The sequence below is a fragment of the Sus scrofa genome, chromosome 15 (genome assembly GCF_000003025.6).
Source record: "Sus scrofa isolate TJ Tabasco breed Duroc chromosome 15, Sscrofa11.1, whole genome shotgun sequence".
Lineage (NCBI taxonomy): Eukaryota > Metazoa > Chordata > Mammalia > Artiodactyla > Suidae > Sus > Sus scrofa.
Window position 1 is genome coordinate 77,952,020 of NC_010457.5, and position 18,565 is coordinate 77,970,584.

The following is an 18,565-nucleotide window of genomic DNA, read 5'->3' on the forward strand; positions in this document are numbered from 1 at the left end:
AGGCTGGCAGCTACAGCTCCAATTCGACCCCTAGCCTGGGAACCTCCATATGCTGCGGGAGCGGCCCAAGAAATGGCAAAAAAACACAACAAAAAAAAAACATATTAAAATGAGATTTTACTGAGGCAAAGTTTGAGAATGAATTACCACTAGAATCTCTAAGAAAAGTAATCACTTTAGTCATGCATGGTATTTGCAAAATTGTGGTAATTCAAATATGATTACTGATTTAAGCAGAATCATGACATAATTGTATGGAGAGTGGGGACAGAAAATGTCCAAGTCCGTGATAGAGAAGGAAAGATGAAAGAGCTAGCTCCTAATGTCCCAGAGTTCAAATTAAATTAGAAAAATACCTAAAAGTGAGAAATTAAAAAGCAGAAGTGCCAGCACATGTTTATTATTTAAAGCTATGAAAGTAAACACTGAGGAGTTCCCCTGGTGGCTCAGCAGTAATGAACCCAACTAGTATCCATGAGGACTCAGGTTCCATCCCTGGCCTTGCTGAGTGGGTTAAGGATCTGGCATTGCTGTGAGCTGTGGTGTAGGCCTCAGATGCAGCTCGGATCTGGCGTTGCTGTGATGTAGGCTAGCAGCTACAGATCTGATTTGACCTCTAGCCTGGGAACTTCCATATGCTGCAGGTGCAGCCCTGAAAGAAGGAAGGAAGGAGAGAAAGAAAGAAAACGCTGAAAGAAACAATTAAAAATTTTTAAATAAATTGCCTCTGGGAGTAGGAAATGAAAAATGGGGGTGAAATGCCACAGAGGTTGCTATTTTTTGTAATAAAACTAAAAGGGAAGGAGATGGAGAAGGAATGGCACATATTCACACTGGTTATGAAAAACTAAGCTCACCTGAAGAAACTGTGTGAATTCTGTGTAGTTAAGATGCTTCTTTCGATTATGCCCAAAATGTAGCCGGATAAATTCACAGTCCCAGTTAAAAGGAATATGATGATGAATAATTGTCTGTCCAAAAATTTCTTTGACATTTTCTTAAAAGGGAAAACAAAAATAAATAAATTATATCTGGAATAAGTAGCTTGGTCCACTGCAATGTTCCTACAGAAAGAAATTGAGAGAGATTTTAAAAGTCAATATTATCTGCTTCTAAGATTAGCTGCAAAATTTTTGTGTTCAGAAACCCATGCACAGGAACACAATTGATACAAAATATAATTTTACAGTTAAGATTGTGTACCATTACATATAAGGCCATGAGATTCTTAATTTCTCTTGATTTAATTTTAATTAGGAAGTGATTTATATCTTGCACTATAAATGGCTGCTACTTTGCATTGCGTATAAAATCAATAGTGTTTTCCCGGTTCCTCAAGGAGTCGAATTAAGCCCTTTATCAGAAGCATGAATACCTAAATTACAGTATAATGCAATATTTGTCATACTAAGTATGGCTTGATTGAGGCTTGATTATTACATTCACACTAGCCTGAATATGTCTATTGAAGATAGGTATAAGAAATACTACCAAAAGCATATCATTAGCTCAGCAGCAAGCACCTTATTAAAAGCTTCTGATATTGTCAAAAATATGGTCTTGACACAAAGCTTCAAAATCCCCATAAAAACCATGATTATTAGTCTCAACTATTAAACTATTTTAAGATAAGTGAAATTAGTGATTCACTTTTAAATAAAGAAGGACTAAACACAGTATACTAACTTTTTGATAGGAACCAGTCACACTGTGTAATATACAACCAAAACCCTCTGACAGCTTGTCTTCATGCACTAACAATGTCATTCACTTCCTTACACAGTTCTACACTTAACTATAAAAGTCAATTCACAAATGACTGGTACTTTAACAAGCATAGACTGGATAGACTAATTTAGAAGCTCATGCCAAAAAAAAAAAAAAATTAACAAAGAAAGCAGGAAGCCTGTTTTACTGATGTCTTAAGAGCAAAATTATTTTCAAATTTAAGCCAATTATATTAGTGAAAGGATTCTACCATCAATAGCTACTATCAATTACACTAAAGAATTAGTAAACACAAGCTTAATGTTTTATAATCTTCAACTATACTGTTTCCTCTAATTTCTGCAAATTCTTTGAATAAGATTTAGACCTCATACTGTAAATGGTTTAATGGATTCCCTTTGGTTTCACTTTTTTTTTTTAAGTAAAAGCATTGTTATGGTGGGGGATAGGGGAAGTATAAGAATCCTGAACTGGAAATCCTACCAGTCTGGACTCAATATGGCAGCTCTGAATAAGTCATAGCAATCAATAAGTTGGAAGAAGGCATTGGATGTCACTGGGGAGATGGGATTCTCATCTTTTCTTTCAAATAGAACGCAGTATTTATTTCTTGCCTAAGTAGCAACAGTATTTCAGAGTTTTCAAGTCATGTCAATTATTTTCACATTCTATAAATACAAATTAAATATATGAATTTTTGTTTATAAAAGCAAAGGATTAACTCAGTAGCAATTCATGGGATCCTAAACAACACAAAAATATTACCGTTAAATCTATATGAAACTTCGACAAGTTGTAAAACATGTTAAAGTTTACAAAAATAACTAAAACACAGATTGGAAAAAATATTTAGAGCTAAAATTATTATGACAGATTAGCAAAGATTTTTAGGATCCTAACTTAATTAATTAGCTGCTTCTGTTTCCAAATTAATTAATTTGATTTCTTATTTTTAAATTCTAACAAAGCATTAAACTAAGGGAATTATGAAGAAATTAAAGATAAATTACAACATACATTTAAGGAATATTAAGATAAATTATTAAAGGGAATAAATTATCATATAACCTTTGTTTTAAAGGTCACAGCTCCCCCAAATCAACTATTTGATAACAAACATACACACTGCAGAGTTACTTTGTGGCAAGTGGGTTAAAGATCTGGCATTGCTATTGCAGCACCTTGGGTTGCTGTGGTGGCATGGGTTTGATCCCTGGCCAGGGAACTTCCATATGCCATGGATGCAGCAAAAAAAAAAATGCATATATATGTACATATTATACAATAGTGGAATAAAGTTGAATTCCCTTTGTATGACTAGAAAATATCAGAATCTCAAGTGTGAAACTATTATCAAATAAAGCCAAAGATTCAAAATTTTTCAAACTTAAGAAAATTCAATTAACTATGAAAATTTTCTACTACAAAAATGATATTTCTAAACCCAAACTGCAATATGTAAAAAAATAGCTCAGAAAAATAGCTCTAACATAAAAACTTTTAACTAAAATCCTATTTTGTAAATCTCCTAGCAATCTCTAAATAAGATCTCGCTGTACCTTTGAAACAATTAAAATGATGGCTTAAACTACTCATATTCATTTCGTCAAATACAGAAGTGTTATTTTCCATGAGTATTTGTCTGAACATTTCTTCCCACTTCTCCCACACTGGTCAATTGACAACTTCGTATATGGTTTTATTATAACCATTATTATGTGCTGTGGTTTATTAACTACTCCCAAACACTTTTATTTTAGCCATGGCATAGGTTACAACTACAGTTTCTAGAACTAACAAAATTTCAAACCTACTTGGCACCTCCTGATGTAGCCCACTTCCCTTCTGTTATTATTTCCACTACCAGCTGCCTAAGGCTAAATCAGGAAGCTTACTGAAATAGTTAGTACAACTATTGTTTGGAAGTCAAATCCATAACTTTCACTGACTTTTACCAGGATGTCCTTACCAAAAAAAAAAAAAAAAAAAAAAAAAAATTTAAAGCTCCAAAACTGGAGAGACAGCTTATACTTGACTTGTGTGAGGCAAAAGCCCAAAGAACTCATGTTCTTCATCTTACTCAGTTTTATCATGTTCTGCATGACATGAAAGGGAACACCAATAATCTCAAATAATCTCCCAATTTATCCAACTGAAACCACAAAGCAAGTTTTCCCCCCAGAGAGAATCCCGTCTTTCCAGTGGCAAACAAGGGTCTTTAGTTCTCCAAGGAGTGCTATTTCAGTGGCCACAGTTCTGGCATGGATGAAAGGGATATGACAGTCACATCTTACTGGCAGCAAGATCATGATCTAGTGTTTTATACTAGGGTGGCCTTGCTAATGGAAATAGGAATCCATTCGTTTTCTGACATATAGAAAACAACAGCCCACTTTTTCACTTCCTGCAGAGCGTGGGCTTATGAAAGAGATGGTTTATAATTCCTCTGAAAGGGGAACTGGGGTCAGATGCAAAAGTAGCCTGTCATTATTGTTTAAAGGCGAGAAGCCCAACGATTTATCAGGAGGGCAGGTAATGGTGAAAATGGTTAAGTAAAAATGTTCACAGACATATAACATTAGTCAGTTTAGCTGTAGCAGTCACTTATGATGATTGGACTAGATGAAATACACATTGAAGCATAGATATTATGTCAATATGTCTTAACAGAGGTTATCATTTCCCCAGTAGCCCATACTGTGTCTCCCCATCTCATCCACCCTCATCCCTCCCCTGGTCCTTATGGGAGCTTCCTATTGTTCTTGTTCACCTTTCTGCAGTACAAAATTACCTCTGACCGGGGCTGGCACTCTTCTCCAAGACTGCCACCATGCCTGTTCCATGAATGAGCCTGGAAGGAGCTGCTGTACCAACGGTGTGGCCAGAGAACTCCTCCTGTAGGTATACAAGCCATCAGCCCTGTGACACAGCCCACCTACCATCAGCCCAACGACATCCTGATTCCAAGGATTCCAGCCCAGCAGGAGCCACTGCTTCCAACTTACAGGCTTGAGACCAAACATTTTTATTGTCAGGGGAAAAAAAAGTCCTCAATAGCTGAGTTTCACCTGCACAGTTCTTAAAGTGAAGTCAGAGAGGCTTTCAGAAGAACTCCCACCATGAACAATGAATAACCTTGATTATTACTGAACAAAAACAATGGCAAGACTTATGGAAGTAAAGAGTTCCTCAGTGAAGGAAAACTTGGGGGGAAAGAAGAGGAACAACTAAGAGACCAAAAAAGAAAACAAGGGAAAACAAACAACAACAACAAAAAGATCAACAACAGGAACTTGTAGAAGGCCCAGCCAACACAGCATGTCAGGCCAGACTTCTCGGTTCTCCTTCCAGGTGGGTTATTAGTTTCCTGGGTAACCTGCTCTGTTTTACTGAGGGAAAGTATTTCTATTAACCCTTTACCTACCTCCAAAGGGGATTACTGTACAGTCAACCGAGTAGTCCCGCTGCCAAATATATGTAAAGGTCCATTTCTCAGGAAAAATGAGTTTACATTTAAAGAGCATCTATTACTATAAAAGCTAGATGCTTCAACAATCGATCACCAAATGGCTTAAAACCAAGTAGTAACACCATGTCCTCTCTAACTCTAAGCTACTCTATAGCCTTGAGAATTAATACAACCCTCCCTGTGATATGTGAAAGGAGTCTCAAATTTTTTTCCTGATTTAATTTGAACACCAAAGTGAAACTCTAATTCTTAGGAAATTGAACTAGGTATTTATTTTGAAAGAATTCCATATTAAACCATGTCTACAACTTTGTTTCCACTGAGAGAGAGAGAATATGACATTTTTTGTATCAAGACTTCCATCTCAATTGAATTTTTAACAATAGCAGTGGTCATGCCTAAAACATCCCAATCTATTATTCCCCTTAGAGAAAAAAGTATTTTGGAGGCACAAATGCAACACATTTTTATTTGCTATACATATTGGTGGTCAAACACAGTACAAAATCAAAAGGAAGCCCTACTTTTTGAGGGTTCTACAGTTAAGGAATAAAGATGTGCCCCTGGAAAAGTTTCCTTCCGAGGCAAACACTTTGGAACACAATGCTGATGAGATTTTCAATAGAAATTCAGAATATATAACATGTTTTATATTCATTTATTTGTTAATAGATAAGAGTGTTTATTGGATATTTTTTAGAATGATTACAATCTTGTTAAAATAATAGGCTTTTTTTTTTTTTTTAACTTGGGACAAATGCATGGCAAGTACTGACAACACAATGTAGAATAGCTGGTTATCTAGCCTCAGTCTAATTCTATTGAGCACAATATCTAGTACACTAGTGGACAATAGTGAGACCAAGGCAAGTTTACACTATATCTAGCACATACCAGTCATGCAATGGCCCCTATAAGGCTCATGCCACCAGGCAGTAGCAGATATTCAAGCCATTAAGTAATCATCCACAGCATGCATTAAAAGTTTCATTAAAAGAACACCAAAGAAGAAACAACTAATGATTTTATTCACTCTTTTAAAAACTCCAGAACCCTCTCTTGAGCTTATACATTCTGAAATGGATTATCAAGGTCTCAGTGTAAGTCCTCTCCCTCAGAGCAGAGGTATCTCTACTTAAAAAAAGAAAAAAACTTGTCCAGCATTCAAGTAAACGTTATTCAATATTACCAAATATATGTATATATATATATGCGCAAAGATGCACACAATTTAAGTACACAATTTGATGTGTGTAAAAAGCGTATCTAAAAAAACAAAAGCATAGATGAGAACAATATATACAAGTACACAGATAACATCATCATCATCATAGTCCATGAGATATACCAATGGCATAATAGTTTTGCCCCACACCACTACACCTTGCATTCAGTATTCTCTCCCACCTTTCTTTCCTGATGTGCACAAGGAAAAACTATACTTTAAATAAGCTCCAAACCAGAAAACATAAGGCCATTTGGTGAAAAGGATCGTGAGTTAGAATACATCTAAAATTTCCTTTTACCAAAACATATGTCTATAAATACATAAGTACGATTCATTTTGAGTACAAACATGAAAACTGACCTTTATCACAGATCCAAAATCCTATTAAAATAAACTCCAAGTTAATTATTTCCTTATGCTGAAATTTGGTAGTCGCAAATACAGCCTGAAATGAGTGGGCTTTAGAAATCTTGTTAAAAAGCATTTGTAACAGTTTCAATGCCTTTCTTCTTTTCTTAACGTAAAATTAAATTTTTCCTTCATTACAATTCTTTTCATTTTAGTTAAGAAGCTTTGATGAAAAATGGACCCTCAAAATAGGGAGGGAGGGCAGGGAGGGGAAATGGCCAAGGTCCCCAAGAAACAGATGAGCACCATCAAGAGAACCATCCAGTTGGCCAGGAACCACAAGGACAATGTTGAAAGGGGTTCAACTCTATCTTACTCCATAAGAATCTTCCTATCTCTAAGATTATGGAGCAAAAGAATGAGGGATTCTGAAGGGTTCTTCAGTTCATCCCAAGGTGCTATAAAAACTAAAACTGATTTGTTCTGCTTTTACTCCTATCTACATTTTCTTGAAATTTTAATCATAAATCATTGTCTGAAAGAAAAACAAAAGATCTAGAAAATGCCAACATTGGCATCTAATAACTACAAGCTTTCATTTGCATGAAATAATAAGGTGTGTATAAACTACTCAGCTACCTCCTATACATTTTAATGTACTAATCAACAGTGGCATGAGTCTCTATAGTTAGTCTGTTGAATAAACTGACTTGAGTGACTTATTTCTTAAAATAGAAATTGGGAAGCACAATCAAATGGAAGAGAGACAAAGAATCATGATACCAAGGTAAAGGGGACAAGATAAATTAGAATTTGGTTTTGAGAAATCTAATTTTTTTTTATTATGTATGTAAGAGAAATCTAATTTTTAAGCAATGGACAGAGGATAGAAGCACAGGTATACTGTCACTAATGCAGATAGTTATATCAAGTTACTTCCCAAGCCATTTCTGCACATATGAGCATGTGTGGTGATACCTACTTAAAACAGAAAATGTAGCATTCTTAGTAGTACAGTTTTAATGCTGAATGATGAGGTAATAAATTTTTATGCTTTAAACTATAAAATCTAGGTGTTTCTGAGGAAAGTCAACATTCTTTAGGAGGCAGAATGGCCAGAGTCTGCTCTAAAGCAGGGAGAATGACAAGATATACACAAAAACCTAAAGAGCTCTATTTATTTGGGAAAATCTTATACTGAAGACAACTGGGTCAGTGGCAGAAGGAAGGAAACAATCAATGCCAAGCTAGACTGTGTGCCCACTGAGATGATGGCAAAGGAACCACCAGTCCTTTCAAATACTTGGACTTTCTCACATTCTTACCATAGCAGTGATACTTCTTCCTTTGGGTTTAACTAGAGGATATTTGTTTTATAACAAACATTACAGTGAATAAATATGTAGCACCATGGCTCAAGGGAAGCCTGATTTTCAAGTTTTTCTACCACATATAGATGCCAATTCATACTACAAAAGGGCCTTAAACTCAATTTTACGAGACGAAAAAGTTTTAGAAATCTGATTCACGACAATGTAAATATACTTTACTGAACTGTACACTTATAAATGGCTAAGATGCTAAGGTTTATGCTATGCATTGCTTTAGCACAATTTTTTAAAAATCCAAAAAACTTTTTAAAAAGGGAGGAGTGCTCTACGTCCTTGAAAACACTAAATTATTTTTACTGAAAAACCTATTACAGGAAAAACTGATACTCTTACTAAACACAAACTAATTTCTGCAAGTAAGTCTCTTTAAAAAACTAACATATGGCTACAAATAGAATTCCTAATAGTTTATATGCTTTGAGACATCCACAATATGCTAGATTATGTGCCTACAAAAGCATTTAAATTGATTTCTTTTTTCTTTTTTTTTTTTTTTTTTGTCTTTTTGCCATTTCTTGGGCCGCTCCCATGGCATATGGAGGTTCCCAGGCTAGGGGTCAAATTGGAGCCGTAGCCGCCGGCCTACACCACAGCCACAGCAACGCTGGATCCAAGCCGCGTCTGCAACCTATACCACAGCTCACGGCAATGCCGGATCCTTAACCCACTGAGCAACGCCAGGGATCAAACCCGCAACCTCATGGTTCCTAGTTGGATTCGTTAACCACTGAGCCACGACGGGAACTCCTAAATTGATTTCTACATCCAATTCACATGGCAACTTTAATATCCTAGCCTTGTTTCCTAAAACCAAAAAATCTAAAATGGGGGTTCAGAAAACGCTAACTAGTCTTGCCCTAACTCTCTCCTTTAGGTCCATTCTTGGGTGTTAAAATGACACTGTAGCAATTTTCCAAAGAAGCTAAAAAGAAATTATGAACTCTCCAGTCAAAAATCCCTTAAAGAATGAGATGATTACTCTATGTTGTTCAGTCTGTTTCATGAAAATTTTGCCCAGGCTGGCCCCTAACAAGATAATTTTATACCACCTACTTCAGGAATGTGAAATTGGCAGAGACTTAATGAGCTGAAGCAACAACATTCCTAGATTCCTTAATTTTTCCAATAGTCTAATACTTTAAAGAAAATAAAACCATTTAAATTTTATCTATGTAAATCCTTTTAGAAAATTCATACTTCATTTATTGACTAGCTCTTAAAAAGGCAGTAATCTCTGTGCAGTTACTAAATTTAGCAATTAAAGACTGAACCAGACTTACTAACTTGACTTAACTATATAATCTTTTCTTTTTCTTACCAAACGTCACCTCTCCATTTCCACTCTTGTCAAATAATTGGAAAGCCACTATGAACATGGAATCTGGAGCACATAAAACAGATTCAAATGCCAAAAATTCTTGATAGGAGATCAATCTGGAATAAAATATAAAATATTATTGTCTGGTAACCTGCCTTTACTGTATGAACAATAGCACAGGGTAACCAAAAAACTGATGAAAGGAAGTTTCTCTTTATGGAAGTATTCCAGATAATAAAGAAAGATACAATCAAAAGTCCAGGACCAGGAGTTCCCGTCGTGGCGCAGTGGTTAACGAATCCGACTAGGAACCATGAAGTTGCGGGTTCGGTCCCTGCCCTTGCTCAGTGGGTTAATGATCCAGCGTTGCCGTGAGCTGTGGTGTAGGTTGCAGATGCGGCTCGGATCCCGAGTTGCTGTGGCTCTGGTGTAGGCCGGTGGCTACAGCTCTAATTGGACCCCTAGCCTGGGAACCTCCATACGTCGCAGGAGCGGCCCAAGAAATAGCAAAAAGACAAAAAAAAAAAAAAAAAAAAAAATTCCAGGACCAGATGATTTCATTGCGGAATTCTACCAAACATACAAAGAAGTTCTACCAATCCTTTTCAAACTCTTCCAAAAGACTGAAAAGGAAGGAACACTCCCAAAGATAGTCTATGAGGCTACTATCAGCCTGATACAAAAACCAAAGACACTACCAAAAAAGAAAATTACAGGACAATATCCTTGATGAATATAGATGCAAAAATTCTCAATAAAATATTAGCAAACCAAATCCAACAACATATCAAAAAGGTCATACACCATGACCAAGTTGGATTCATTCCAAGGTCACAAGGATGGTTAAACATATGCAAATCAATTGAGGTAATACACCATATCAATGGTAATAAATAATCATCTATCAATTATCACCTTAAATGTCAATGGACTGAATGCCCCAATCAAAAGACACAGAGTGGCTGAGTGGATAAAAAGGCAAAAACCTTCAATATTCGGAAGATGTGGTATATATACACAATGGAATACTACTCAGCCATAAAAAAGGATGACATAATGCCATTTGCAGCAACATGGATGGAACTAGAGAATCTCATACTGCGTGAAATGAGCCAGAAAGACAAAGACAAATACCATATGATATCACTTATAACTGGAATCTAATATCCAGCACAAATGAACATCTCCTCGGAAAAGAAAATCATGGACTTGGAGAAGAGACTTGTGGTTGCCTGATGGGAGGGGGAGGGAGTGGGAGGGATCGGGAGCTTGGGCTTATCAGACACAACCTAGAATAGATTTATAAGGAGATCCTGCTGAATAGCATTAAGAACTATGTCTAGATACTCATGTCGCAACAGAAGAAAGGGTGGGGGAAAAAACTGTAACTGCAATGTATACATCTAAGGATGACCTGACCCCCTTGCTGTACAGTGGGAAAATAAAAAAAAAAAAAAAAAAGACAAAACCACATGGTCATCTCAATAGATGCAGAAAAAGTCTTTGATAGATTCAATATCCATTTATGCTAAAAACCCTTACAAAAGTTGGTATAAAGGGAACATATCTCAACATGATAAAAGCTGTTTATGACAAACCCACAGCCAATATGATACTCAATGGTGAAACACTAAAAGCCTTCTTGCTAAACTCTGGAATAGGACAAGGATGCCCACTCTCATCACTTCTCTTCAACATCGTACTGGAAGTACCAGAAACAGCAGTCAGATAAGAAAAACAAAAGGTATTCAAATTGGTAGGAAGAGGTAAAATTGTCACTATATGCACATGTGGCACATGGAAGTTCCCAGGCCAGGGATCAAATCCAAGCTGGAGCTGCAACCTATACCACAGCTGCAGCAATGCTGGATCCTTAACCCACTGTACCACAGTGGGAGCTCCCAAACAATCGCTTTTAAAATCACATCAGGAGTTCCCTGATGGCACAGCAGGTTAGGGATCCAGTGTTGTCACTTCTATGGCTCAGGTTGCTACTGTGGTGTGGATTTGATCCCTGGCTTGGGAACTTCTGCATGCCACAAGTGCAGCTAAAAAATAAAAATTAAAAAAAAAAAAGTACTTAGGAATAAACCTCGCCAAGGAGGTAAAAGACATATGCTGGGAACTATAAAATATTAATAAAGGAAACTAAAGAGGATGCAAACAGATGAAAAGAAATCCCATGCTCTTGGATTGGAAGAACTAATGTTGTTAAAAATGGCAATACTACCCAAAGCAATATACAGATTTAATGCAATCCCTATCAAATTACTCATGACATTTTTCACAGAACTAGGATAAATAATCCTAAAATTTATATGGAACCATAAACGACTCAATTGCCAAAGCTATCCTTAGGAAAAAGAGCAAAGCAGAAGGCATAACCTTCCCAGACTTCAGACAATACTACAAGGCTATAGTAATCAAAACAACAAAGTATTGGGCAAAAATTGACATATGGATCAATGGGACATGAGACAGACCAGAAATAAATCCACACACCTATAGACAATCTTCGACAAAGGAGGCAAAACTATACAATCAGGAAAAGACAGGCTCTTTAGCAAGTGGTGGGGAGTTAGACAGCTGCATGTAAATCAATGAAGCTACAACACATCTTCACACCATACAAAAAATAAACTCAAAATAGCTTAAAGACTTATATTTACTTGTCTTATACTTAAGATAAGACACCGGAGTTCCCTTGTGCCATGGTAGTTAAGGATCTGGTATTGTCACTGCAGTGGCTTGGGTTTAATCCATGGTACAGGAATTTCCACATGCCACAGGTACAGCATTTTTGGCTGCCCTGCAGCATATGGAGCTTCCCAGGCCAGGGTTTAGATCCGAGCAGCAGTCGCAAACTAAGCTGCAGCAACTCCAGATTCACTGATCCCATTATGCAACAATGGGCACACTCCAAAATATTTTGCTTTTTTTTTTTTTTTTTTTAAAGGACAAGACACCATAAAACTTCTAGAAGAGAACATAAGCAAAGCATTCTCTGACATAAATTGTACCAATGTTTTCTTAGATCAGTCTCCTAAAACAATTGAAATCCCAGCAAAAATAAACTGGTGGGACCTAGTCAAACTTACAAGTTTTGCACAGCAAAAAATGCCATAAAAAAACAAAAAGACATCCTACAGAATGGGAGAAAATATTTGCAAACAATGTAACCAACAAGGGCTTTATCTTCAAAATATACAAACAACTTATATAATTCAACAACAAAAAAGAAACCAATTGAAAAATGGAAGATGACCTAAATAGATATTTCTCCAGAGACATACAGATGGCCAATATGCACATGAAAAGATGCTCAACATCGCTATTTTTAGAGAAATGAAAACCAAAACTGCAATAAGGTACCACCTCACACTGGTCAGAATGGCCATCATTTAAAAGTCTACAAATAATAAATGATGAAGAGGGTGTGGAGAAAAGGGAGCCCTCCTACATTATTCATAGGAATGTAAACTGGTGCAGACACTGTGGAAAAGTGTGAAGCTTTTTCAAGAAAACTAAAAATAGAGTTGCCATTTGATTCAGCAATCCCACTCCTAAGCATATACCCAGACAAAACTATAATTCAAAAAGATATGTGGGAGTTCCCACTGTGGCACAACAGGATCAGCAGCATCTTGGGAGCACTGGGACATAGGTTCGATCCCCAGCATGGCACAGTGGGTTAAGGATCTGGCATTGCCGTGGCCACAGGTTAAGCTGCAACTGTGGCTCAGATCTTATCCCTGACCCAGGAACTCCATATGCTGCAGGGCAGCTTAAAAAGAAAAAAAAGAAAAAAAATCCAAAAAAAAAAAAAAGATAAATGAATTCTATGTTCATAGCAGCACTATTCATGACAGCCAAGACATGGAAACAACCTAAATATCTATCAACAGATAAATGGATCAAACAGGTTACGCACAAGAGTTCCCATCATGGCGCAGCGGAAACTAATCCAACTAGGAACCATGAGGCTGCGGGTTCGATCCCTGGCCTTGCTCAGTGGGTTAAGGATCTGCCATTGCCGTGAGCTATGGTGTAGGTCACAGATGCAGCTCAGATCCTGTGTTGCTGTGGCTGTGGCATAGGCCGGCACCTGTAGCTCCGAGTGGACCCCTAGCCTGGGAACCTCCATATGCTGTGGGTGTGGCCCTAAAAAGCCAGAAAATAATAATAAAAAATAATAAAAATAATAAAATAATGCCATTTGCAGTGACACGGATGGACCTAGAGCTTATCATAGTGTGAAGTAAGTTGGAAAAAGAAAGACAAATACCACATCATTATCTCTTATATGTGGAATCTAAAGTAGACACAAATCAGAGTTCCCTAGTGGTCTAGCAGTTAAGAATCTGGTGTTGTCACTGCTATGGCTCAGGTCACTGCTGCAGCGCAAGTTCAATCCCTGGAGCAGTAATTTTTGCATGCCACAAGCTCAGCCAAAGAAACAAACAGAAAACCCGACACAAATCAACATATCTATGAAACAAAAACAGACTCATGGGTATATAGAACAGAGTTGTGGTTACCAACGGGGAGAGGGTGGTGGAAGGAAGAACTGGGAGTTCGGGATTAGCAGAGGAAAACTATTATGTATAGGATGGATAAATTAGGTCCCACTGTGTAGCACAAGAACCATATTCAATATCCTGTGACAAGCCATAATGGAAAAGAATATGAAAAAGTATATATTTTTATATATGTTATATATATATATACATAACTAAATCACTTTGCTTTACAGAAAAAATTAACACAACACTATAAATCAACTGTATTTCAATAAAAATTTTTTAAAAAAGAATGATAGATGTTCACAGGCGTGGCTCAGATCCTGAGTTGCTGTGGCTATGGCATAGGCTAGCAGTGGCAGCTCTGACTGGACCCCTAGGCTGGGAACTTCCATAGACTACAGGTTCAGCCCTAAAAAACAAAAACAAAAACAAAAACATATCCACCCATATGTTCACAGCAGCACTGTTCACAATAGCCAAAATATAGAAGCAATCTAAATGTCCACTAAGAGATGAGTAGATTAAGAAGATGTGGTACATATATACAATGGATTACTACTCAACCATCAAAAATAATGAAATAATACCATCTGCAGCAACATGGATGCAACTAGAGATTATAATACTAAATGAAGTAAGTCAGAAACGGAAAGGCAAATACCATATGATAGCTCTTATATGTGGAGTCTAAAATGTGGCACAAATGAACCTACCTACAAAACAGAAACAGACTCACAAACATAGAGTACAGACTTGTGGTTGGCTAGGCAGAAGGGGGAGGGAATGGGATGGACAGGGAATTTTGTGGTTGGTAGATGCAAACTATTATGTTTGGAATGGATGAGCAGCGAGGTCCTGCTATACAGCACAAAGAACTATATCCAGTCTCTTGGGATGGACCACGATGGAAGATGGCATAAGAGGGGGAATGTATATACATGTGTGGCTGGGTCACTTTGCTGTCTAGCAGAAACTGGTATAACATTGTTGATCAACTATACTTAAATTTTTTAAAAATACAAAAAAAAAAAAAAAAAGAATGACAGATCACTACCCATTGTAAACCCCTAACACATTAATGGACCTGGGCAATAATCAATAGACCCTAACATCAAGAGAGATACCAGACCAAAAATAATTACACGTGAATCTGATCAAGTCTCTATAGCAGAATTTCTAAACCTTGGCACTCAAAAGTGCCATTTTAAGCTGGATAATTCTTTGTTGTGGGAGCCTCCTGTGCATTGCATCATGTTTAACAGCATTACTGGACTCTATGGACTAGATGCCAATACCATTTACCACACTGAGAACCACTAATTTATTTTTTATAATGATTTTTATTTTTTCCATTACAGCTGGTTTATAGTGTTTTGTCAATTTTCTACTGCATAGCATGGTGACCCAGTCACACATACATTCTTTTTTCACATTATCATGCTCCAATCATAAGTGACTAGATATAGTTCCCAGTGCTATACAACAGGATCTCATTGCTTATCCATTCCAAAAGCAGTAGTTTGCATCTATTAATTCCAAATTCCCAGTCCATCACACTCCCTCCCCCTTGGTAATCACAAGTCTGTTCTCCATGTCTGTGATTTTCTTTTCTGTGGAAAGGTTCATTTATGCCATATATCAGATTCCAGATATAAATGATATCATATAGTATTTGTCTTTCTCTTTCTGACTTACTTCACTCAGTATGAGAGTCTCTAGTTCCATCCAGGTTGCTGCAGTTACTGTGTTGTGGCATTATTTTGTTCTTTTTTATGGCTGAGTAGTATTCCACTGTGTGTATATACCACATCTTCTTCATCCAGTCATCTGTCATGCACATTTAGGTTGTTTCCATGTCTTGACTATTGTGAATAGTGCTGCAATGAACACATGGGTACATGTGTCTTTTTCAAGGAAAGTTTTGTCCGGATAGATGCCCAAGAGTGGGATTCCTAAATCATACGGAAGTTCTATATTTAGTTTTCCGAGGTACCTCCATACTGTTTTCCATAGTGGTTGTACCAGCTTACATTCCCACCAATACTGAAGGAGGATTCCCTTTTCTCTACACCCTCTCCAGCATTTGCTATTTGTGGATTTATTAATGATGGCCATTCTGACTTGTGGGAGGTGGTACCTACAGCAGTTTTTGCTTTGCATTTCTCTAATAATCAGTGATGTTGAGCATTTTTTCATGTGCTTGTTGGCCATCTGTAGATCTTCTTTGGAGAAATGTCTATCCAAGTCTTTTGCCCATTTTTCATTTGGGTTGCTGGCCTTTTTGCTGTTGAGCTATATAAGTTGTTTGTATATTTTAGAGATTAAGCCCTTGTCAGTTGCATCATTTGAGACTATTTTCTCCCATTCTGTAAATTGTCTTTTTATTTTGTTTTTTTATGGTTTCCTTTGCTGTGCAAAAGCTTGTCAGCTTGATTAGGTCCCATTGGTTTATTTCTGCTTTTATTTCTGTTGCTTTGGGAGACTGACCTGAGAAAACATTTGTAAGGTTGATATCAGAGAATGTTTTGCCTATGTTCTCTTCTAGGAGTTTGATGGTGTCTTGTCCTACATTTAAGTCTTTAAGCCATTTTGAGTTTATTTTTGTGGATGGTGTGGGGGTGTGGAGAACCACTAATTTAGATGTAATCAACAATTTACAGAAAATACAAAGGACAAAGGAACATGTTAAATTAAACATTACCACAGAAACACAATCAGCAAAAATGCAGACTCTGGGAAAATATAAGGCAAACAATCTGTAGTTGCCAAAAAAATAAATAAATAAATAACTTTTCAAGATATGGAGGAGGACCTCATTAAAGACCTAAGTAGTTCCCGTCATGGCTCTGCGGTAACAAATCCCTGCAATCCCTGGGAATGCAGTTTCGATCCCTGGCCTCGCTCAGTGGGCTAAGGATCCAGTATTGCTGTGATCTGTGGTAAGTTGCAGACATGGCTCGGATCTGGCATTGCTGTGGTGTAGGCCAGCAGCTACAGTTCCTGATTTGACCCATAGCCTGAGAACTTCCATGTGCCAAGGGTGCAGATATAGCAATTAATTAATTACAAGATACAATACAGATCTTATTTGGATTCCTTTTGGGGTTTTTTTTTTTGGTTTTGTTTTTTTGGGGGGTTTTTTGGGGTTTTTTTGCTTTTTAGGGTCCAACCTGTGGCATATGGAAGGTCCCAGGGAAGGGGCTGCATCAGAGCCGCAGCTGCCACAGCCACATCAATGCACCAGATCTGGATCAAATGTGTACTCATGGATACTAGGCAGATTTGTTACTGCTGAGCCACAACAGGAACTCCCTTATTTGGATTCTGATTCAAGCAAAACAATTTTTTTAATTTAATTTATAAGAAAATCAAATATTGATATAATCCAAATACCTAATGACATTAAGACATTAATATTTCTGAGGAGGTTTTGTTTTGTTTTGGCTTGGTCATTTTTCTTATCTTTTGGAAATACATATTAAGATATTTACAGATGAAATACATCATCAGAAATTTGCTTTAAAGTAATCCAGGGTTGGAGTTCCTGTTGTGGCTCAGCAGTAATGAGCCCAAATAGTATCCATGAGGAACATATTAGATCCCTGGCCTTGTTCAGTGGGTTAAGGGTCTGGCGTTGCTCTGAGCTGTGGTGTAGGTTAGAAATGGGGCTTGGATCCCATGTTGCTGTGGCTATGGTGTGGGCTGGCAACTGCAGCTCCAATTCAACACCTAGCCTGGGAACTTCCATATGCCTCAGGAGTGGCCCTAAAAAGCCAATTAATAATAATAATAATAATTTACTGAATACAAACTAACAAAATTTCAAAATATTAATACATTAATTTTGTAATTTTTAAACCACCAAGATTACTTCGTAAGAGGTTTTTCTATATTTATGTAGACTATTAAAGGAAAACACTTGTGAAAAATTAAGAAAAGAAAATACAGTTTTCCACATTACAGGAGAATAGAGCTTCCTGATGAAATTCTGACAGAGCTAAATATAGAAACTAGCATTCTAGAAGTTACAGTTTCAAACAAGCAACTGTCAAAATAGTTCAGATTACATCACACAATAATAGTCCCTGATCTGCATTTAATGCACAAAATCATTTTGCTTTTCATTATATAATCAGAACTTCAAAGTTTCAGCCACAATCTCACCAACAATGCTTGGCTCTTACTTTTAGACAACTCATCATGCCATAGATACTATACAATGCTGCTTCTACATGGTTCTCCATAGCAAGCACCTTCATGAACACACTTTTGCTTTTGTTACTATCTATTGGAGGAAAAGCAGCATAGAAGAGAAGGGGGCTAAGAAAACAAGGGGGTAGTGGAAGAGCACAAAAAGGGCATGGTATTGATCACTCTTAAACCCACTTTTCCTCCCACTTAACTCAATCAGCAACTTCCTTATGTGAGTTCTTAATTGAGATCTAGTCTGGTGTAATTATAAATAATACTATATAGTGTTATTTTAAGTTACATACCTATAAGGACTCATCATCAAAAAACTACAACAGAACCAAGGAATACCTTCCTGGAGCTCGGAAA

At 37.0% G+C, this 18,565-nt stretch overlaps 1 protein-coding gene across 5 annotated transcripts in view; it reads right to left on the bottom strand.

Annotated features, from left to right (window-relative positions):
- The window catches only part of SLC25A12 (solute carrier family 25 member 12), a 125,996-nt gene that overhangs the window by 56,085 nt on the left and 51,346 nt on the right, over positions 1 to 18,565 (bottom strand). For 3 of the 5 annotated variants that reach the window (XM_021075518.1, XM_021075522.1, XM_021075519.1), the window contains 2 exons: positions 9,483 to 9,598; positions 858 to 997 (listed from right to left, as the gene is read on the bottom strand). In XM_021075518.1, coding sequence (XP_020931177.1) covers positions 858 to 997; positions 9,483 to 9,598 — 256 coding nt within the window. Of the gene's footprint in view, positions 1 to 857; positions 998 to 4,519; positions 4,624 to 9,482; positions 9,599 to 18,565 lie in introns of all 5 variants that reach the window. The other 2 variants (XM_021075520.1, XM_021075521.1) reach the window with 1 other exon arrangement.